The sequence below is a fragment of the Arachis stenosperma genome, chromosome 8 (genome assembly GCF_014773155.1).
Source record: "Arachis stenosperma cultivar V10309 chromosome 8, arast.V10309.gnm1.PFL2, whole genome shotgun sequence".
NCBI classification, from domain to species: Eukaryota; Viridiplantae; Streptophyta; class Magnoliopsida; order Fabales; family Fabaceae; genus Arachis; species Arachis stenosperma.
Window position 1 is genome coordinate 3,713,009 of NC_080384.1, and position 22,801 is coordinate 3,735,809.

At 33.0% G+C, this 22,801-nt stretch overlaps 3 protein-coding genes across 9 annotated transcripts; 2 read left to right on the plus strand and 1 right to left on the minus strand.

Annotated features, from left to right (window-relative positions):
• The first annotated feature begins 6,883 nt into the window (after window positions 1-6,883).
• Window positions 6,884-9,095, plus strand: LOC130945159 (L10-interacting MYB domain-containing protein-like). The gene is made up of 3 exons (XM_057873853.1): window positions 6,884-7,066; window positions 7,929-8,264; window positions 8,345-9,095. Exons 2-3 carry the CDS (start codon window positions 7,935-7,937, stop codon window positions 8,927-8,929), a joined length of 915 nt encoding a protein of 304 aa, XP_057729836.1. The 5' UTR covers window positions 6,884-7,066; window positions 7,929-7,934; the 3' UTR covers window positions 8,930-9,095.
• Window positions 9,096-9,417: 322 nt separating this feature from the next.
• LOC130945076 (probable diphthine methyl ester synthase) lies at window positions 9,418-11,378 on the minus strand. Of its 4 annotated transcripts, none has more exons than XM_057873741.1 (5): window positions 11,173-11,378; window positions 10,304-10,926; window positions 10,158-10,197; window positions 9,999-10,090; window positions 9,418-9,792 (listed from the first exon to the last, which is right to left on the minus strand). In XM_057873741.1, the coding sequence occupies exons 2-5, from the start codon at window positions 10,806-10,808 to the stop codon at window positions 9,605-9,607; spliced, it is 825 nt and encodes a 274-aa protein (XP_057729724.1). In that variant the 5' UTR covers window positions 10,809-10,926; window positions 11,173-11,378; the 3' UTR covers window positions 9,418-9,604. The 4 variants fall into 4 exon arrangements, with proteins under 4 accessions (XP_057729724.1, XP_057729725.1, XP_057729723.1 ...); XM_057873742.1 differs by having other exon boundaries at window positions 10,304-10,895; window positions 11,173-11,372; XM_057873740.1 differs by having other exon boundaries at window positions 10,304-10,895; window positions 11,125-11,372.
• Window positions 11,379-19,288: 7,910 nt separating this feature from the next.
• On the plus strand, window positions 19,289-22,390 carry LOC130946326 (transcription factor E2FC-like). Of its 4 annotated transcripts, none has more exons than XM_057875017.1 (13): window positions 19,289-19,502; window positions 19,791-19,983; window positions 20,110-20,160; window positions 20,263-20,348; window positions 20,434-20,522; window positions 20,609-20,663; window positions 20,746-20,798; window positions 20,876-20,926; window positions 21,014-21,062; window positions 21,148-21,213; window positions 21,287-21,357; window positions 21,522-21,720; window positions 21,817-22,390. In XM_057875017.1, the coding sequence occupies exons 1-13, from the start codon at window positions 19,395-19,397 to the stop codon at window positions 21,889-21,891; spliced, it is 1,146 nt and encodes a 381-aa protein (XP_057731000.1). In that variant the 5' UTR covers window positions 19,289-19,394; the 3' UTR covers window positions 21,892-22,390. The 4 variants fall into 4 exon arrangements, with proteins under 4 accessions (XP_057731000.1, XP_057731003.1, XP_057731004.1 ...); XM_057875020.1 differs by having other exon boundaries at window positions 20,113-20,160; XM_057875021.1 differs by having other exon boundaries at window positions 20,131-20,160.
• The last annotated feature ends 411 nt before the right edge of the window (window positions 22,391-22,801 follow it).

Consider the following 22,801-nt stretch of genomic DNA (forward strand, 5'->3'; position numbering starts at 1 on the left):
TTAGCATTTAAATTCTCCTTTCTCTTGATTAATTGCCTTGAGTTTGATTCCTCTTGATATTTAGTTATTGTTTGTTTCTTTAATTTCTTGCTATTTATATTACTTGCTTCTTGCCATCAAACCCCCCTTCTCTTCATAGCCAATAATAGAGTACTCTATTGCAATTCTTAGGGAGAATGACACGGGATTTAAAACTCCCAGATAATTTGATTTGAATTGTAACAATTCTTTGAATTAAACTTTGATTGAGGGTCAATTGTCGGTTTGGAACTATACTTGCAACGAAGAATTCTATTTTGTGAATTCCGAACCCACCTTTGGCCTTCATCAGTGCTACGAACAGAATCATGGCAAGCTCATCCTTAACAGTAGAGGCAACATCGATTAGAAATACAGTTATCTTAGCCAGAAACCTTAGCTTAAATAAAATTTTAATTGAATCGGATAGCCTTCTCATGGTACAAGCACTCAAATCAAACAATATAGAAGGTGAAGCAGAACCATTCTAAGACATATTCTAGATTGGATGAAAGAAGTGGAGAATGGTGGACTTACCTGGACCTCAGGGAGGGGAACTAATTGGCACACATGGCGGCAGTAATAGAAGCTGAGCGAAAGCTGAATAAGAATTGACCCGGGAACCCTCCTAATCTGTTACAAGACATACTTGAGAAGGAGGCTTGTCTAACGAGCAGGATTGGATCAAATCCATTTGCAGGTTGGGCACAGGCTCCAACCAAAGTTAAGCATCAAACAAATCAAGGAAAGCATCTTACATTGGGACTTCGGGGTAGAAGCTCATAAACCTACTTGGGATGCACAATCAACATTGGTTTCAACCACCCAACCTTAACCATTCAAGAAAGCTCCGCGATATATCAAATTAAGGAAAATAGAACAAAGAAGGAGCAACAGATCCACATGGAGAATCAGAGACAAGATGCAGGCTAGCTCGCATTAGAAATTGGAGAAGCAGGGATATCCGTCCTCGAAATTGATCTCTTTGCCTTGAATTTAAGGGGCAGGTCCACAACACAAGGCGATAAGTTTAGAAGAACCGTTCCGAGCTACGACAAAGGGGAAGCAAAGACGAATCATCACTGAACATCCATGGTCGCAATTGAGATTCCAAAGCATTCCCATGAGCTGTGAAAATGGCTTCAGATACCATGAAAGAGTGGTCACCATGGGTCGTCAATCGTTTCATCATCTTCGTTTAGAGCATAGCTTCAACGTTGTTGTAAAATCAGAAAGGATCTTTTCAATTCGTTTTTTTAGTGGTCTTAAGCCCAAAAAAAAATGAATAGTAGAATGAATCTTTAAATTTTTTTCGATTAAAAAATAAAATATAATTTCTAACTTTTTAATATTTTTTATATTTTTTTTATTCCACTAATATAATATAGGAAAGTTTTCAGATGTACCATATCACTTTATTGGAAATCTGCTATTCCATTATTTGTGGGCGTTCAGATCTATATTAAAATATTGTAATGGACATGATTGATTGTTAGAAATCTGCAATATACTCCATAAAAAGGGAGTGCAAGAAAAACCTTCAACATGTGATACCCTTATCCAAAAACACCATATTATCAATTACGGAATTACCCTTGTGTTTTCCTAAACGCATCAAACCATTGTCGATAGTGGGAAGTCGGTTGCCTAATTGCCTGGGGAGCCGATTGGAAAATATTGGGTTAAGGATTTTTTTTTTTAATGGTTTCATGGACCTTAGATATGAAAACAAAATACTCTGTAAATTATTGTAATTTGCAACAATGATAAATAATGTACTGCAATAAAATATTAATATTTTGTTAGATTTATTTTAAATATTCAAATTTAGTCTAACTTAATATAAAAACAACAATTTATATTAGGTCAATTCAATATATATATAATTTTGTAAATTTTATATAATAAATTTTTAAAATTTTACTTTTAAAGATTATATTTAATAATTATATAATATTTATATAAAAATTATTTTAAAATAAAAATAACATTATATATTATAAAAAATATCAATTACAATATAAAATTATAATATTTTTTATTAATTTCACTTTAAAATGAATATTTTATTTATAAATTATGTCTTCATACCAAGTTAAATCTACACTAAGCATGACTAATATTACATTACTAATATAATTAAACTAATATTACTAACTACTAAAAACTTTTTAAAACTTTTGGGAGTCCATTACCCACCTTAGGTCCCCAATTCCCGAGTTTTTTAGTACTGAAGTCTATTAAAACGAGTGTGCATCACTTTTTATTTTTGTCATATCTAAATTGAAATATTTTTTTATTTTATTAGAAGTCGAATAAAAGATGAACTAAGTAAAACGTAATAAATTTAATTAATGTTTTGCTATAAAATTTTATAATCATCTTTTTATGTAAAATTTAATATAAAAATAAATTATAATTAATAGATAAATAATATATATAAGTTATAATTTATTTATATATAAAATTATTGATTATATTTATATTATTATTTAAATCAATTCGCGAGTTTAAGTTCAGATCGTGAATTTAATGACCTGAACTTGAATTTTGGAATCAGTTGGCCTTAACTTATTCTCATCTCTAACCTCAAATGATATATGTAAAGATTGTATAAATGATTGTAAGTGGTTAATTCGGTAAAAATAATTGCATATACTTATTTTTCTACATAAATATACTAAATAATGAGAATCTACTGCATACTATGGTTTAGTAGCTATGTCACTCCTTACTAAATCTTGGTGATTGTTTAGTGTAATTTGTGTTATTAAATTTTAGTACTGTTATGGATCTTTATGATAAATTTAGTACCCAATTTCTTATCACAATTTATCTATATAAAAGTTTTGAATAGGATGGATTTAAAATTTTAATAGAAAAAAAAAATTAAAATTTTTTACAATCAAATATAATATTATATATTTAATAATACATATAATCATGATTAATTTTTTAATTAAAAAATATTAATAAATTCTTGTCAAATAAAGAAGTTATCTTTATTCTTATAAGTTATAAAAATATCTATTTTTTATTTTTTGTTAATTAATTTATTTTATTAAGTATTGGATAAAATATGTAAAATATACTTGTTTAATGAACTTATTTAATATCTAATAAATAATAATTTTAACATCATAAAAAAATTATAATATTTATATATTAAAAACATAAAAAATAAAAATTATATAAATCACTACAAGAAAAAGCGTTTTTTTCGACGCCAAAAATCGACGGCTATTTCTGCCGTCGATAATTTTCGACGGCTTGCTGTCGATAGTACTAAAAAAAATTAAAAATAAAATATTAAAATCGACAGCCTAGTCGTCGATATTTTTATAATGCATTAATTTTTTTCTATTATCGTTATATTAATAAAAATTTTTGTTCACAACACAAAATATGAATAGAAATTAAATAAATTTGTGGGTGTGGATAAAGAAATGGTTATGACATTATAATTTACATTTTATTGAATTAATTATCTTTTTTATTTTTTGCATTTATTCTGCAGAAGCAATTTACATTTACCTGTTTAATATTATACTTCGAAAAGGAATATCGGCTCTAATAATTAATTCTGTCTCCGTTTATCAAAACCAAGGTTACGAAAATCGGACCGGTCATTGAACCGGTCAAGTAACTAGTTCAACGGTTCAATGGTTAATCGAGGTCGAACCGTAGTTGAATCGGTTTAATTAAAGGGCCAGGAATTTGGTTTCAGAAGAATGATCTTAGCAATAGAGAGTTCAGCGCATACTAGTTGTCTCTCAAATATTGATACAGAACATCATTAGAACAAAAACAAGTCTTAAGACACAAAATGCAAAAAAAAAATGTTCTTCTTCTTTCCAAGCTTACCTAGGGATGCCCTTGACCTCTAACATTTTCTCCAAAAGCAACCAAATCCAAGTTTCAACACTGCAGACTTCAAGAACCACCACAAACACATGTTTCTAAAAAACGCATGTTTCTAACGCTTCTTCCAGATCAAGATTCCACAAAAACTCATGCTAACTCAACTCCAAATCCTAGGAATTCTAATTTCCACAACAGCAAGAAAGAAAAGATTTCTCATACTGACAACAGCAGAAATTCAAAAATTGAACTCTGCATTAAGAAAAAATGAGCATATCTCAGATTGATAGAGTAGTGGGTGAACGGGAAGGAGAGGTAGATCTCAGATCGGGGGAGCTGCAAACTTGCTGGCTACTGCTAGTAATTAGAAACTCAAATCAGGGAAGAACGACCAGGTTAGAGTCGAAGATTTTACCACCGACGACATTGAAGAAGCATGTAGCGACACTCGAACGCCGCCGACCGCCTCCACTGTTTCTTCCTCTTTTCTTCCCCTTTCTTCCTTCTCTTCCTCTCCCTCTCACTGTTTCTTCTCCCAGCCTCCGACCCGAACGCCGCCGCGACCACCTCCACTGCCGCCGGCAAACACACCATAACCACCGTCAGCTTCCTTCCTCCTCTTTCTTCCCCGCCTCCACAAGATGAGCGACGTGCAACGGTAAAGTGAGCGGCACGAGCGACGGCGATGTTCCACGATGAGGAGAAGAGGGTGAAAAGCAGCTGTTGGTGGGGGTTGCTCTTGTCTGAGTTCTCTGATAGGGTTTAGGTTGTGTGAATTGTGAAAGTGAAGGGGGAGGGAGCCTTCTGTACTGCCCGTATTGTTACGCCGCGTTTAGCCTTTTCTTTTTTTTTTTCTCAAGAGACAAAACGACGCCGTTTAGCACTTTTACTTTCAAACCAAAAACCGTTAAAAAACTGGACGGTTCTCCTGGTTCATCGGTTAACTTTCGGTTCGACCGATTTTTTTATCGATTTTTTGCCAGACGGTTTCTGACCTTACCCGGACCGGTTAGGTGATCGATTCCTGGTTATTTCGATTGAACCGACCGGTCCGGTTCGATTTTCAGAACCATGATCAAAACAACTGAAAATGTCCCAAAAAAATTAAAGTAAGCATACGTCTTATAAAAAGTTTACGCTCCTCTTTTTCTCTAAAGCTAGGATGTCCTAACCAACCGACGGCTATTCCATCTCCATTATCCAATGGATGTGAATAAGTCGAATTACTTATCTCTCGGTCTATTAGTGAACTATCTCTCCAGCAATTATCAAAGATGTTCCACTAAAAATATTCTTGTTATTGTTTTAACTCATATTCCCCAAAAAGTGGATCCCGCTCTAATAGCTCCAAATAAATTAAATACATGCATTAAGATACGAAGACTTCTTATTCTACAACAACGAAAGCACTTTATCACTCTTTCATATACTAGGAGATTTCACTTGAAAAGGAGAATGTTCCATACTAATGGACTCGGATACATAACCATAATTATGGATTCTAATGTACGAGATCTTGTAGCAATTACCAATGAGACCCTATCGATTAGTATTATACAAAAGTAATCCATTATAGACACTAATATAATTATATCTGTTCTTCATAGACAAACTTAAAATTTGCAATTTCAGGTAAGATCAGTTCAAGATCATGGAATCCTTTTTTATCAGATAGGAAGGGATATTTCAAAAAATGTATTTCTAAGTAATTGCTCTAACTAAAAAGACCAAATAATTTTTCATTATCTCGATTGAAGCCCAATATTGGTATATTAGGAGCTCATTACTTCAACTAGCTAGTCTCTGTTTTTTTCGAATGGATCTCTTAATTGTTGAGAGGGTTGTCCAAAAGTAATATATAAAGCATACCTAGTAAAACTTACAAGTAAATCAGATATAAAGAATTACTCTTTTTTATTTTAAGACATTAGTGTAATATTAAAGTGCATTTGAATTGTTTATGTGAATTATTCTAAATATATAAATTTTATTATTTTATTTGTGTAGTATTATTTTAAGAATTTTGCTAACTTGTGTCTTAAGAACATAAATTAAGTATACCATAAAAATTTAAAAATATATATTTTATAAAATTTATTACAAAAATGATTTATTTTTATATTTTTAATGCATTAAATACATTAAAAGTATTAAAAAAATCTATTGTTATCTTTTTAAAATGTGTCCTTATTTTTATAACATAAGTTAATTAAATCCTTATTTTAATTATTCCGGATGATAAAAAGTACTGTATTAATAAATGCGTATTGAATTTTGAAAATTGTTAGAGTGTTAGAGGATAATTGAAAAAGTTTAGGAGGCTAGTACTTTTATTAAAATTTAGTCAGTACTTAACTAACAAAAGAAAAATAAGTAATTCCACACCATTAGATGTAAATTCACACCATTAAAAATATTAATGATAACTAATTAATGATTATAGATCACGAAACTTATTAACTCCCTAGCACTCCTAATTAAAATTTATTATTTTTTTATCGTTATTTTAACTATTGATCTAATTATTTTAGTTTAATAATTCAACAGCATATTTTATTCTATTAATTAATGATAAAAAATAATAAATTTTAATATTTTTTAGTATTTCTTTTAAATTTTATTTGGAGGATAATTGTATTGTAAAAAAATTATGATTGGACACAAGTGAAAAAAATGGTGAAATTATGGCCAAATAATTTACAATAATTTTTTTAGGATTTACCCAGCTCTATAAGTTTGAAATGCTATCCAATAACTTCAAGCCATTAGAATAATAATTTGGCTCTCGCTGCAGTCTCAATTCAACGTAGCATGAAAGCTGCTTATTAGATTAGCCCTTTTTTTTGTCATTTTAGGGATTCTTTGGTAATTTTCATGTACAGTAAAAAATAAATGATTAACTTAAAAACGGACCATACATGGAATAGCAGATTTCCACTTAATTGATGTGGTATATGTGAAAACGGACCGTACACTTTACTCAAAATTAAGTCCCGTGAGATAACTGATAAAAGTTTTGGTAAGTGTGAGTAGGAATGGAAGGAGAGAGGAGCACAGAGAACCCTTGAGCGTGTGATTTTGCGTGTTTGCTCTTCGAAATAAAATTTCGATACATGGTTGCTTACTGCAATTCAGCAATTCCACTCCTTATGCAACCCTCTCACTCCCACACCGCCAAATTCCAAAGGTAAACCCAATCTCACTTCGCTGCTCTTCATCTTAGATTATTCTGGTTTTGGAATTTGAATCGCTAGCCCCCGCAGGTTTCACTTTCATTCATCATTCATTTTCGCCTCAAACCTCCAACTATATTTGATATTCCTGCCTTGCAATACTTCTCTTCCTACTCTCGCGCGTAAATTGATTGATGATTGAGATCCTAACTACAAACATTACTTGATAATTTAGGATTATTCGGCTCTTCTTCCATTATTTTTGAACAACATTTTAGTTGGTTATAGGCTTGCATTTGTCACGTACTCACGTTAACATGAATATGTTTTTGCACTGTTTCTGATCTAATATGCAAGAATAGCAATTTCAGGTTAAAAGGTTTCCTTATTCACAGGTTCATCTATCGTTATTCGATTTGCTTTTGCTGTATATCAGCTTCCCATGTTTTCTAAGTACGTTTTTCCAAAATTTGTACAGCACCTCATTCCCTTCTAATGCCAATAATTAGCCAATCATTACTATTTTCTATAAATCAAAGGATACAGGGCATTCATTTCAAAATGATGTAAGCAATTATCAAAGTGCGAGTCGATTTTCTTAGGTTCTGTTGCACATGGTATTTGCTGTTCTACTTTTTAATTCATTTTTTTTGCTTGTGTTTGTAGGAGTAAACAGAATGATCATAGATTCATAGTAACATTTAGTGCCAACTCCATTTTTATTAAACTTTTGTTACATTTCTCATTAAAATGCTCTTCCAAGATGATTATGCTAACAATGAAATTGTTCATTGAAACTTGGGCAAGCTTTCAAGAAAGGGTGTTTTCCATAAGAATTTTATTAAATTAAGTGTTGATTTATGAACATTTCAATAGGTGTAGATGGACGTTGAAGTTGGTAATCAACCCAAGCAAGAGCGTTCAAGGACGAGATGGACTGCATCCCTTGACAAGATATTTGCAGATTTGGTTGTCAAGCAGATTCAACTAGGGAATAGACCAAACAATGTTTTTGACAAGAAAACATGGAATCACATTCGTGATGAATTTAATAAGCAAACAGATCTCAACTTCAATAATAATCAGTTGAGGAAGCATCTAGATGTTCTTCGGACACGCTTCTACAATTTGAGATCTGCATATGATCAAAATAATGACTACGTGATAGATGATTCCTGTTGCATTGGCTTTGAACTATGGGATGACATTGGGGTAAAATAGTCTATTAAAAATAGCATTGGTGTTATCTATCTCTATTTTCATTATGAAATTTTTATAGGTTTTGTCTACAGGAACAACCTAGGCCTGAAACAGTTAAAGTGAAAGATTGTCCAATATACGAGCAACTCTGCACAATATTCACAGATTCAGCTGCAGATGGGAAATATGCCCAATCTAGTCACTACCAAGAGTTCAACAAGTCTGTTGGGATCGATGCTGCCGGCTCAATTTCATGTCCGGAAGCTGGGGTTTCACATTATCGGAACCCATCATCAATGAAGTCCTTACAAGGTAACACCTCAACTGCAGAGAAAGTAACAAAGAATTCGTTAGATAGGAAGAAGAAACGTCCATCTCAGACGCTAATTCCTAGTCTGGATCAAGATAGCTGCGATGTTATAGCAGAAGCCTTGCTAGAGATGGTTGCTGCTTCAAGGTTAAGGACAATTGTTCCAACTGAAAATGATGATAAATTCTCCATAACTAACTGTATTAGGGCTCTGGATGAGATACAAGGCATTGATCAACTTCTCTACTTTTCTGCATTGGACCTTTTTGAAGACCCTAATTTAAGGGAGACCTTCATTTCTTTAAAATGTGATAAGATACGTCTGACATGGTTACAAGGGAAGTGTGGTAAGAGTGCCTTCCGTTAGATTTAGGCCAGCTTTAGCTGTATTTAAGCATATTAACATTGTCCATATCTTGTGGATATCATTCCATTATTATTCTTTCCAATGTGATTATAGCTAGCTATTTATACCTGACCTATTGTGTTAAATACTTACATTTGCTTATAAATTAATGCTTGAGCGTTGAAGTGTGATCAGTAATCAGTTAATTTTGGCTTGAATGTATGTGAGTTTCAACATTTCGATAAACCAACGAAACCTGCAATCATTTTTGTTTCAAATGAATTTTGATTCTAATGCATTCTAATGATAGAAAAATTGAAATAACTATTTGATTTCTTCGATAGGAAATTGATCAATGACAAAGTTTCAATCTGTCAATATTGATATGAGATTTATGCTATATAAAAAGGTGAATTCTAATATGATTATATTACAGTAGCTATGCAAGTGTTGTTGACATTAAAGTCACACTTATTAAAAAAACATTGTTTAACAATAAAAAGAACAAAAAAAAAAAAAACAAAAAATCCAAGTGTCTAAAGCATAAAGTGAGAAAAAAACAAAAAATCCAAGTGTCTAATTCTTTAGCCTGTAATGAATTCAAATTCCACATAAATTTTGACTGTAGAAACTCCACATTAACAAAAATTCAAAATTTGCAAAATTCAAATGTTCCTGCAACCTTGTAAGTGGTAACTAGGTCCTACATCTGTAAAACTCGAGCATTTCTTCCTCTAATGGATGGGTATTGCCTGTTATGACAAGGCAGTGTAAAGGGGCTCCAAAATCAACCATCTGCAGCTGCTTCATTGTTCCAGCTATAATCATCTGATCGTCACTTCCTAGCCGAGCAAACCCAACACACTGGGTATCTTCAGTGTAGGCTGCATGCCAAAGGGAGGGAAAAGTTGTATTTAGCTTGTTAATAATATTTCTTATGAGGGTATCAAAGGGAATTCTACAGCTATGATAGTAAAGAAGATTTGTTCTTAACCAGCACGTAACAACATATCAAAATCAATTAAAAACATTTTAGCATGCCAAAGTGAAGAAGCATAGCATTTATGATTGAGGAGAATATTGAACTGACCAGGTTGTTGGCGCTCTTGCACAACCTCCAAGAGCTGCTCAATGGCTGTGTTTATGGTCATATATCTGGGGGGTTCATAGGTTTTTCTTCCTCTGAAAAAAAAAATGCATCAATAATGAATAAAACCAAGAGGAAGAAGTTGAGTAAACCAAACCCAACCTTGCCAGAGATTCGAGGGTGGGCTCCTTCACACGAATATCTGCAGTGAACCCATCGAATTTGAAAACCGAAGTAGAATTTGTCAACACAGAGAAATAGCAGAGAAAGTAAGAGAGTAGGTGAGTGAGTGAGCGAGTGAGTGAGACCTAACAAGCAAAGTGTGTGGAGTCCCATGGTTCGATTACTGTGAATCTTTTCATAGAAGCTATCGGGCCTCCAAGAGTCAGTGAAGAACGGAATGGAAACAGTTTCGCCATAGCGATACAGTTGGAGACCGCAGATGCCAATAGCATTCATGACAGAGGCATTGTGCACACTCTGGACATGAATCCCCATCTTCTTAGCTCTAACAACAAGGTCAGTGTGGGTTGTGGCCCCAAAAGGGTCCCCAACAACGAGGAAGGCGACATGGGAGTGGCGAGCTTCTTCAAGAATGTGATGGGCTTTCTCTTCCACCATCTCTCTGTCTGCTAGAGTTATAGTTTTCCCATACAGCTTTTCCAGGTTGGAGAGGCCATGAGAGTCGAGCCCAAATGAGAGGAGGGAAGTGTAGGATTCCATGTAAACCTTTTCGCAGCTCTTCACTGCTTCCAACCCCCTCAACGTTATGTCTCTCTCATCTCCCAATCCTAATCCAATTATGAACAGCATTTCTTCTTCTTCTTCTTCTTCTTCCTCCCAACTGTCTACCCTCACTTCCTAATTTAGTCTCAACTTGTCTTTAAGCCATAAAACCCCCTAAACGCCATTATCCAAACCTCCATTAAAACTGAACAAATCAAGTATATAAAATTACTCAAGAACAAATGCTATGCCTAAAAAAGTGATATTCTTGAATCAAGTAAGACAAAACTTCAGGTCCTAAAGAAGGATTAAATATGATATTAAAAACTTATATCCTTAAAAAAACATGACGGTGGATGTTTCTTAAAATGATTTCGCTTAGTGAAAAAAATTGAAAGCTCACCTACACTCACTGCAGAAGCAGACGCAAAGTCAGGGACGGACTGGGTACCTTGGGTTGCAGCACCGTTGCAGAGGCAGGCCACTGGCGAGGAGGGTTGGCCGCACGCAGAGCTTCGGACGACAGGCACACAGTCGAGGCACAGGGCACGGCGGAGTGAGGTAGAGAGGTGAGACTTGAGAGTGAGTGAAGCTGTGCTCAGTTGGGAGACTTGGGAGAGAGTGACTTCAGGTTGGGGATCAGGGTGTCGTTAGGAGACGAGGGTTTTTTATTTTTTTTGTTTTGTTTTTTAATTCATAAACCAAACCACATTGTACTGTGTAGGATTTTTTTTTAAAAAATAAATAAAAAAAACTATCATTTTTACCCACAAAAATTTTAAACACTAACAAATTTATTTGTGAAAAAAAAAAGAAAATTATAGTTATACTCGTAAAAAAGAGTTCTATACAATAAAATTATCCACATACTAAAAAATCATCTAAAAATTTTAAATTATCATTTTTCTAATCCTAATCTTATCATCCTTCTTTTAAATCTCAACATTTCTTTTTTTTTTTTATAAATTTCTTTATTTTTATTGTCAAGACTACTACCATCACCGTTGTCACTAATTATCAATCTCACATTCCTCCTCCTTCACTGTCACGAGAACACCACCAGTCCACCACCACTACCACCACCAAAGCTATGGTATGCTCTATGCGAGTGAGAACATTCTTGAGTTTATAACATCTAAATTCTTACATAACTTCACTCGACGTCCCAATTTATTATGAGTCTCTCTCTCGCTACTGACGCATCCAAGTCTCTCTCTCTCTCTCTCTCTCTCTCTCTCTCTGTGAAACACTCAAACAACGACCACTTTTTTCTTTGACTTCACTACCCTCTCTTTTTGTAATTTCTAGTTTGTGTTCTATCTCTGCTGTTGCTCTGTAATCTCTTTCCGGCGTGACTGTAGTATCTGTACTCATAGTCATCACTGCTACCTCCAAGATCGATGATGGAACAGTGGTGATGATTGTAGTTTCTCAAGAGGTGGTGGATTTGGATATTGACATGACTGATTTTGGAAAATCCTAACCCTCTAGCTCACGATTTGAAAAAGAAAATGATTGTAGAACAAGATGAAGAAGAAGAAGAAGCTAAGGTCAAGTGAAATAGGTGTTGCTTTGCTATTGCCATACTCGATCATCGTTGTCGTTGTTGTGACAGTGGAGAAGGAGGAAGGTGAGGATGACGGTTGGTGGCGGCAGCAGCGGTGGTGTTGGTGAAGGAGGTAGTGAAATCCATGAAAAGAAGATTTGGAAGAGAAGTATTGAGATTAGGGTTAGGAAAAGGGTAATTTGAAAATTTTAGGTGATTTTTTAGTTTTGGTTAATTTTGTCATACGAAACCTATCTTTCCTGAGTACAACTATAATTTCTTTTCTTTCGTGGGTAGAAATGGTAGTTTACTCAAAAATAAATAAAGCACATTTATCATAACTGAACCGGTAATTAATTCGGTCATACGACCGAATCACTGGTTCAATCAACGGGTCATTGGTTCACTTGATTATCAAAAATTAAAATCCATGTCTTCACAAACATTTTAATAACAATTAAATACCAATTCTTAGACATAACTAATAATACAAAAATAGATAATAAACTAGTCACCAGTACAAAATACCTTCTCAATTTAAATGAACAAGAAAAACAAATCAATAAATTGATGATTAACAAACTAACCAAATTCAAATCGATTCCTATAGCAACAAATTCATCTCATCGATAATTTTCAACAACAAATTCAACTATGATAATTTTCAGCAATAAAAAAGTTGAGCTAAGTGATTATTTCAGTAAGACAACAATAAATTCAAGGTTCCGTGATGATAATTAGTAACAAATTCAAATCAGTGATAATTTTTAGTAACAAAAAAATCAATTAAGTGATTATTCAGCAATACAGCAACAAATTCAAGGTTCAATTAGAAACAAATTCAACTCAATGATAATTTTCAACAACAAAAAAATCAATTAAGTGATCATTCAGCAAGATAGCAACAAATTCAAGGTTCAATTAATAAAAAATTCAATTCAATGATGATTTTCAGCAACAATCAAATTTAGGCTAAGTGATTATTTCAGCAAGACAGCAACAATTATAACATTTGGAAGGATCAAGCATGGCTTATGATCCAAAGTCCAAACTCTCGAAATGGAGCACCATCTAGATCCATCCAAAACACCTGTAAGATATGTAACACTCTACAACACAGAACTTTACGCCTAGGACGTAAATCAAAGGTGGTGAGGCGCCACGATCTCTAAAACAAAATACGTAAATAGATATATACAAATAATAGTTTAACGAGGAGTCTTGAAAAAAAAGTTAAACGAAACACCAATAGAAAAGCGCATCACTCTCAATCGGGTCAACGCAGAAATAGCAAAAGCCCGCCTAATCCGCACCGCTTAAACCCAGGATTGCCTCTGGCATTCTCAGGACCTTATATCTGAGTGATGGCGTTCTAGGATTGCCTCTGACATTCCCAAGACTTTATATCTTATGTGTGTGGCACCTTTACCATACTGAGAACCTTTGGTTCTCACCCCATACTGTATTGTTGTTTTTCAAATGCAGGTCGAGAGGCTCCTCGGTAGGCGTCTGGACTTCTGTAGTAGAGTAGTTTCTGGGTTTTATAGTTTATGTATATATCTGTACTTAATTCTTCGACCAACTACTTTATTTTGTACCTCTTAGAGGTTTATGGAGAATTAGGGTTTATCTTTGTATTTTGGATTCTTTTTAGGGTATGTATATATGTATATAAATAACTAAATATCCTCCGGCCAGCCTTAGCTTCGCAGGCTGAGTCAGGAACTTGTTATTTTGTACTTTTGGCCCTCTATTCCCACTTTTTGTTTATTTATACTTAAGAATTTTAGATTTCTTCGCACGCAAGTAACCCGATTTTCTGAGTGTTGCGCTTTTTGTCTTGCGAATTTGTTTTACCCGTTTTTCAAGACTCCTCGTTTATTGTATTCTTTTCAATATTATTATTATTATATATATATATATATATATATATATATATATATATATTATTTTAGAGGTCGTAATATCACACCACCTCTACTTTACGGCTTAAGCGTAAAGCTCTGTATGGTAGGGTGTTACATGTTGACGCCTTAAACTTTCTCATTTGATTTTACATAATAAAATTGATTATTAACTAGTTAAAAACTTTAAAATTCAGTTTGTTTTAACTGATTATAAAAGTAAAAATTAATTTGAAAATAAAAATATGGTTTTATACCAAAAGATTAGTTTTTACATTAAAATGTCGACTTTTACACTGAAAAATTGATTTTTACACAAAAAATATTTTTTTTACATAGTAAAATCGATTTTTACACACCAAGCCAAATTTTTACCTTCTTTTCAAATTGAATTTTTTAATCTAAAAATTATATTTTTTTATTTTTAAATAATATACAACAACAAAAAGATTTTAATTTTTTAATAAAAACCAAATAGTTTTAGAATATAACGAATAACAGGATAAAAAAACTGAAATAAAAATAAAAATAAATAATTAAATCCTACCAAGTTATTTGAAACATCTGTCCATTATGTCTAATATATAGAATGTTTAGAACATGACTAAAGAAAACATAAATAATCATTATCTAGACTTTATAATCATCCTCAAGCGCAATTAAACCTTAGACCCATAGAACAAGTAATGTCATCTGATAAAATTAAATCTGCACAAAAGTACTATATATATCAAGCTAACTAACAGAGAAAAACTATAAAATAGATATTTGAAATCAATAAATTATCATATGATATATTTAAGAGACATTTAATACTCAGTTTACCTTATTCAACCTTTTCAAGCTCTTTGAAATTCTCAGGTGCAAGAGAAGAGAAAAAGTCTTCATTAAGACAATCTTCGATGCATATAAGTACTTCTACCATTTTGGGAGTCAATGAACTACGATATTGGTTAATAATTCTTCCTCCCATATTATAAACAGACTCATAAGTTACTGTTGAAACTATTATAGCCAATATATCCTGTGCCATATGCATATTTGTCAGGACAGAAAATCGATTCAAGTTAGCCTTCCACCACCCTAAAATATTCAAAGGCTTATTATCTAGCTCACAATCTTCATTCAAATAACGATCAAGTTCAGATTTAAGATTAAATTTGTTATCGGTTGATTGGTGATACAACCCCATATCATAAATATTTTTGGTTTTATCATTTGTACTCGGTTGGAAGAGGGTATCATCTTGATTTTCTTCAGCTGCACCTTGATATAAATTATAAAGTGAATGAAGACAAAAAGATAACTTTGTCTTCAATTCACTCACTGCCCACTTCTGCACTTAAAGAATTAACTAGATACCACTTAACATAATTCAATTTATGACAAGAATCTAGAACTACAGCAATTAATAACATGTTAATAGTTTTTACATTTTTCAATATTTATTGTGTTTTGCTTCCATCTTACTTGCCATAAGACTTATGCTCAAATCATCATCATTAAGATATTGTTAAATCCTCCTTTCAAGAACAAATATATTTTTTATGTACAAATTATTGGTGACATAAGAGGATCCAAAAATACAAAAATAGCATCATAAAATATCTCCAAAAATAGTAAGACGGACTTGGCACGCATAATCCCAATCTTAAATTGAAGATGTCCCTTTTCCCTTGTTTAATTCTACAACAAATTTTTTTGTCTTACATTTCTAATAGTTCAAATGCCTTCTGATGTTTTAATGCTACTACTAACATCAAGTATGTAGAATTTCATCGCGTTTTAACATCTAGGTAAACAAGGTTTTTATATGAAATATTCTCTTGTGCAATGCATGCCTTCAACCTAGTTAATCTTGAATTTGAAAATCTAACATACTTCACAGCATCTCGATTTTCGGTAACCGAATCATTGATCTCCTTCCGTTCATCCTTCACAATTAGCTTTAAAATATGCATACAGCACCGCATATGAAGATGCTCTCCATTCAAAATTGAACTCTTCCAAGAAATCATCCTTCTTTTTAAATACATAACTTCTACATCATTAGACAATACATTATCAACTGTGAAACTCAAAATCTTGTTTGAGCCATAATCTCTCCAGTGTGGTTGGCGACTTAGCAAAAATTTAGTATTTTTTTTTCTGCAACTTTCAATCCACATCAATTAAATGAGGAGTCAAACACATATCCGTCATATTCTGATACGAACTCCAATTATCAGTCTTAAGATAAATACTTCCACCGCATTTGAAAAAGTATTTTTGAAGTTGAATCCTCTTTGTTTCATAGAGCATCAAGATGTCACGTGCCAATGTAATACCAGAGTTACTTATGCAAATCTTTAAATGTGATTTCATGGTTTTTTTCTGAAATAAATAAAAAAATATTATTTCCAAAAACGCGTTATTTTAACTTTAATTTTTAATTTTTGGAATGCGCCTTTTTTTATTTTCGGAATGCGCTTTTTTTGTTTAGGATGAGTTCGCCCAACCCCCAACGAACTTCTATAATTTTATAGAGTTAGCCGCACTCCTGGCGAACTTCACCCAATTTCTCTCGGTTGAGAACGAAATTCAAATTTTTAAACCATTATTATCGTCTCCAAAGTACACAAACTACAAGCATGGCTTCTTCAATATCGTCGACGCCAATGGCAACCATTATCATCATTTCTAGAAATACACAAATACACCAGAATAAACTATATTTAACAAGAATTTTTTATTATAAATTAAAAAAATCACTATTTTCAAAAAAAAAATACGACTTATTCCTGTGTACTCTTGTATACTTCTATGTACCCTAGAGACGATAATAATAGTTACCAACTTTTTTTTCTCACCCAATCTGAAATTTATGAAGATACATGTTCACCGGGGTGCAGCGAACTTGACCTAAATCCCAAAAAAAAGGCGTATCTGGGAATTTAAAGTTGGAATAACGGATTTGTGGAAATATTTTTTTTTAATTTATTTAAAAAAAAATATGATCTCATTATACTTGTTCTATTCTTACACTTGATCACTTTCGAACAATATTGACATTGAGTCTTATTTTTATCATCAGGGATTTTCTTACAGTAGTCCTAAACTATTGATCGATCTCTTTGCTCAAATGATGTGGTTGGAAGAAAAAGTAATTTAGAAGTCGAATACTCTATAGAAATTCCGACATAAAAACATCACGATTGACTATCTTATTTTAAATAAAAAATCATAATATCTAATTATTAAAAACTTCAACAATATTAAATCTATAAATATATATAAATTAAAATGTAAATATCCATATAGCATGCTAATTTCAAAAGCATCATTTTACATTCTTTTGCTTTAGAACCATAACTACATGCCATTCTAGTCTAACTCATTGGTAAATATAGCAAAATTATTTCCAGTTAATTAATGATGAGAAATATGCATAGTAGCTGAGAAACTATATTTTCACTATAGTTCTGATGTAAATTCTAACTCAGTTTTATCACTTCTAATTATAGTTGTGTTTGTAATGTTATAGTCGTATAGAGTATATTTTGTTGGTTTGTAGATTACTCCTTATCTCTACCAAAAATACAATACTATAGTATTTTAAATTATAATATGTGATCCTTTAATTCTAAATCTGAGGCCTATTTTGTGGGGGCATGAGTGCTTGACTATACAGCATTATATTTAGGACCAAGTAAATAACCACTCAAAGAAAAATAGTCCAATTCTTAGAACTAAGAGTGCAAGAAACTAAACAACTATGCTTATATTTTCTCCAACAATTCAATAAAAAAATGACATTAACATTAACATTGGTGTTCCCCTGTGATTGCAGGGCATAAATATTTTTGAATCAGCAAGTATATATGAACTACTCAGGAAGTATATTCTTTTTTTTTTTGGACTTGGGCCAAAGAACTAACCCGACCTAATAACCAGAACCCGAATTTACCCAACGACCCAACTCCCTAATGCCCGACCCTAATCGAACCTCAACTCTTCTTCCTCGAAGTCAATCTCTCAGCGCTCTCCCATTGTCATCGAAACTTCTAACAGAATTCCGAGGACTTGATGCATGAAGCTGATGCCTTAATTGGTCCTCCTCAGTGATGTCACCAGCCCGAATTCACAGCTTTTCCACTTGGGTTCTACCGCAGCCGCTCCGCGCCAAAGACATGTCTCGCTGAAGCTCCTGGTGGTGCACTTGGCTCCGCCATGGAGCTCCTGATGTCACAGTCGTCCTATAGCCGCTGCTGCTCCTCTGCCGCCTAACCTTCCGCCAAGCAATAAGTCCCTCGGCGTCCCCTCCGCGGTCCCTTCTCCCTATGTTGATAATGTCGTTGCTGGTGTCGTTAGTAGGCCGTTGCAATGCCGTGGGTTGAAACCGCTCTTCCCCTTCAGCTTCGTGCCTGTCGCAGATTTCCGTTTCCACCCTCCCAGGTAACCCCTCTTTTCTTTGGAATCCTTGAAGGCTAGTTGAAACTAAAACATGGTTGACTTGATTTCGATTATGTTAATTATGTCGAAAAATTGCGAATCCTGCTTCTGTTCTTATTGTATTTCTAGCCTGAAAAGGTGCTTGTTTGGACGTCATTATTTTAATAAAAAAAACTTTTTTTAATAAATTTTTTTTTTATTTTTTAGTGTGTTTGGCAAATTTTGCGTAGTAAAAGTAAAAACACTAAAAAAATTATAAAAACATATTTTTCTAGAAGCTGTAATTTACATAATTTTTTAAAAGATTTTTTTCTTAAAAAAAAATATTTTTCAAATAATAAATAAATAAAAAAATACTTTTATATGGTTATATCCAAACATAATTGATAAATAAAAATTTTTTTACATGAGATATCTAAATATAAAATTATTTTTATTTTTTTATAAGATTTAAAAAAAAAATTAAAAAAAGATTTTTTTTAAAAAATTCACCCAAACAAGATGTATCCACTCATGAAGTATATTCTAATAGCCAATAGGTCATACTTTTTTTTTTTTGGGGTCAGGATGACACACTTTTGTTTGGTATGTTGTGGCGGAAATAAAAAAAAAAAGAGCAGTATAATAGGCCAAGAGTATGAATGGAGGCGAAGCCCAAATATACAGAGAGAGAGAACAAAAGGCGGGTGGCGTGATCATTCGAACTGAAGTCACTCTTTCACTCAGTCACCGCTTCTTTCTTTCTCTCTCTCTAACAGAAACACATAACACCAGGCGCAACACTGACCAGTGATGTCAACTTTGGGGAAGGATAAAAAATCCCAATTAAAGCATCGATTCCATCCACATTCTCATTCTCTTTCTCAATCCTTTTCCCATTCCATACTCCCTAACCCACCCGTGAGTTCTTTCTTGTTTATATTCCATTTCTTTTTCTTTTACAATCGAAAACTAATTAATACTCAATATTATCACGCTTAATTGTTATGTTATGTTATGTTAATTCTGCAATTTACGCTTTAGGGGATTCCGCTTGAACACTTTATTATGAGGGAAGTGATGGTGATGGATAATATAATTAGCTGAGTTTGCTTATAAGTTTTAAATACTAACTATCATTAATTTATTTATTAATTTATTTTGTAGAATGTCCACTTGCTCACACTTGAACTACCTATGTATATATAGCAGTTGACTCAAACATGTGCAATCAATAGTTTCAACTTCAATAATCATAATCACAATCACACAAGTAATCATCGTCAACTACCTCCTACTTTCTACAATCAAACTCAGCCTCCCATTAGGGCAGAGAATCAAACCACCAAGTCAAAACTTTCCAGATATACAAAACATGCCACTCACGAACCTAATGCTACTGGTAACAACTTTCTCAATCTTATTTTTTTTCTTTTAAAACTCTTGAGTTAATTTTTTGTTCGCTTTTTCACATTGTTATTTTTACTTTCTTTGAATAAATTATGTGGGGGTTAAATTTTCATACCAGAAGCTCCTCATTTGGCTGCAGTTAACAACTGTCGTTATGACAGTTCCTTAGGTATGTCCATAATCAATTATTCTTCCATCTGTAATGCTAAATGTCAATGATGATATTTTGAAGAGATTTATTCATTAATGTGGTGCTTTCTTGTAATGGCAGGGTTGTTAACCAAGAAATTTGTCTGCTTGATTGAAGCGGCTGACTATGGTACCTTGGATTTAAATAAAACTGCTGAGACCTTGGAGGTTCACACAATGATTTTTCCTCCCTCTAATTTCCCTAGCAAAATATATTTATGCATGCTACCCTAATATTTTTTTCTATGGGCAGGTTCAAAAACGAAGAATTTATGATATTACAAATGTTCTCGAAGGAATAGGATTGATAGAGAAGACTTCAAAGAATCATATACGGTGGAAGTAAACATCTATTCTTTTGTTTGCTACTTTGTTGTTGCTTATCATGAATATATGACATGATTATTCCTAACTTGCCTTGTGAACAGGGGATGTAATGGACATGGACCCCAAGAACTGGATTATCAACTCAAAAGACTTAAGGTTGTTTGATCATTTTTATTTGTTGATTAACTTGTATGCAAATTACTCAGGAACTCTATGACATTGATTTGTTTAATTGCAGACTGAAGTTGAAAGTCTGTATGCTGAAGAATCTGCACTTGATGATTGTATAAGGTTTTCCACTAATATCATTGTTTATTCTGATGATTAACCTTTCTGTTATTTAAAAATCTATCATTCTAAATTCTCAGGCAAAAGCAAGAGCTAATAAAAAACCTGGAGGAAAATGAAAATTCTCAAAGGTATATACTTTCTGAGGTCTGTGTTATATTAAGTTGCGAATTTGTTATTGTTTTTCTTACCTGAATGTGATCTTGCTTGATTATTAGGTACCTTTTCCTGACAAATGAAGATATTCTTAACCTTCCATGCTTCCAGGTCAATTTCCTTTCCTTAAACATAAAAAATTATCAAACTTTGTTTATATATTACAAGTGCTTACACTTATTAACTATTTGTATAGAACCAAGAGCTTATTGCAATCAAGGCTCCGAAAGTTAGTGTTGTCGAGGTTCCCGATCCTGATCAGGTGGGTTCTACCGATAGATTTTATGATATTAAAGTTTATTGGAATAATAAATGGCTAATTCACAAATATGCAGGAGTTAGGTTTCCGGCATTACAAAATGACTGTTAGAAGTGCAACTGGACCAATATATATATACCTATTGAGGTATTGTGTTCTGTAACATTGCTCCCAAAAGTTGCTTCCACCTTATTGAAGTTCTCTTTATGTGCTTATTTATGTGTTCCATGCACCTTGTTGGTTTTAGTCTTAGATTTTTGTTTTTTGAATACGGTCTTTTAACTGATGTTTTCTCATTTTAATGCTTGAAGCAAGAAAGGCCTTAAGTGTAAGGGTGATACTATCGAGCAGGTGAAGCTAATAGATCCATCATGGAATGGTAATCACTGCAAAATGAGGGACATGATATTATCAGAAAGCGAGGCTGATCTAAAAAATCCTTGTGAGGTTTTAACATCCCCAGGCTCAGAGGCATTTGGAATCCAAGAAATTACTCCTATGGAATTTAAAGTATGAATAACTTGTTACTTTGAATATTGAAAACCAAAACCTAGAAAAATAAAATAAAATAAGACCATAGTGATTAATCTATTGATTTATTTGCAGATGGATGATGACTATTGGTTTGAATCAGATGCTGGAGTGACCCTAACAGATTTGTGGGTTAACAATAACTTCTAACAGAAGCAATCATCAGTATGTAAATACAAGCTGCTGCTAACTTTTGAGATGACACAAACGGCAATGGCTAGCAATTTAAACTGTAAATGTTAGGCCTTTTTTGTTACTCCCTCCCTTTCTCAGCTGTTGCCTTGGCAGTATAAGTATGCAGATCGAAGAGATAAGCTGTTTGGTTGATTTTTTGCATAGATGTGGCAGAGTTTAGCCATAAAGTATAAACCAACTCCGGTTTTGGATATTAGATATTTTTGCAGAAGCTATACTAATGATGTTGATGTATGGAAATAACACCCTTTGTGCATGAAAGCAACACCAAATTGGTAGGTAGAGTATTGCATCCGACATGTATTGAGTAGAAACGTTTTTTGTTTTTTGGCATGGAGCAGAAATGAGTTAACTCGTGGAAATTATCAAATTCCACTATTGATGAGGTATTTTTTGCGGCCCAGGATCTGGGTGACCTTTCTATACAATAGTGAAATTCTATGCAAGACTTAGTTATGTGACATTTTTCACGTTAAATATCTATTTTACTACTATGCAACTGCAAGTTATGTATTGTGTGTTTCATATTTTTGTTTTCAGTCAAGTAAGAAGACAAATTCATGCGGCGAAAGCTGCTGTGCCAAATTATTCAATTCATATAGCGAGTTCTTATATATTTGCGGTATTATATTCGAGGTAGTTAATGATTATTGAAACTGATAACACGCTCGAATATTGATATTCACGACAAAATAACTTAGCATGCAAACCTGGTATTCTATAAATGTTTTCCTATTACTGGCTCTCATTGTTTTATAATAGAAAGAAATGGTAAATAAATGTGCTTTTTTTTATCATTTACACAGACACATTTAAGAGTCCGATCCACCACTTTGCCATTACCAAGTCCGAATCCGGATACAGC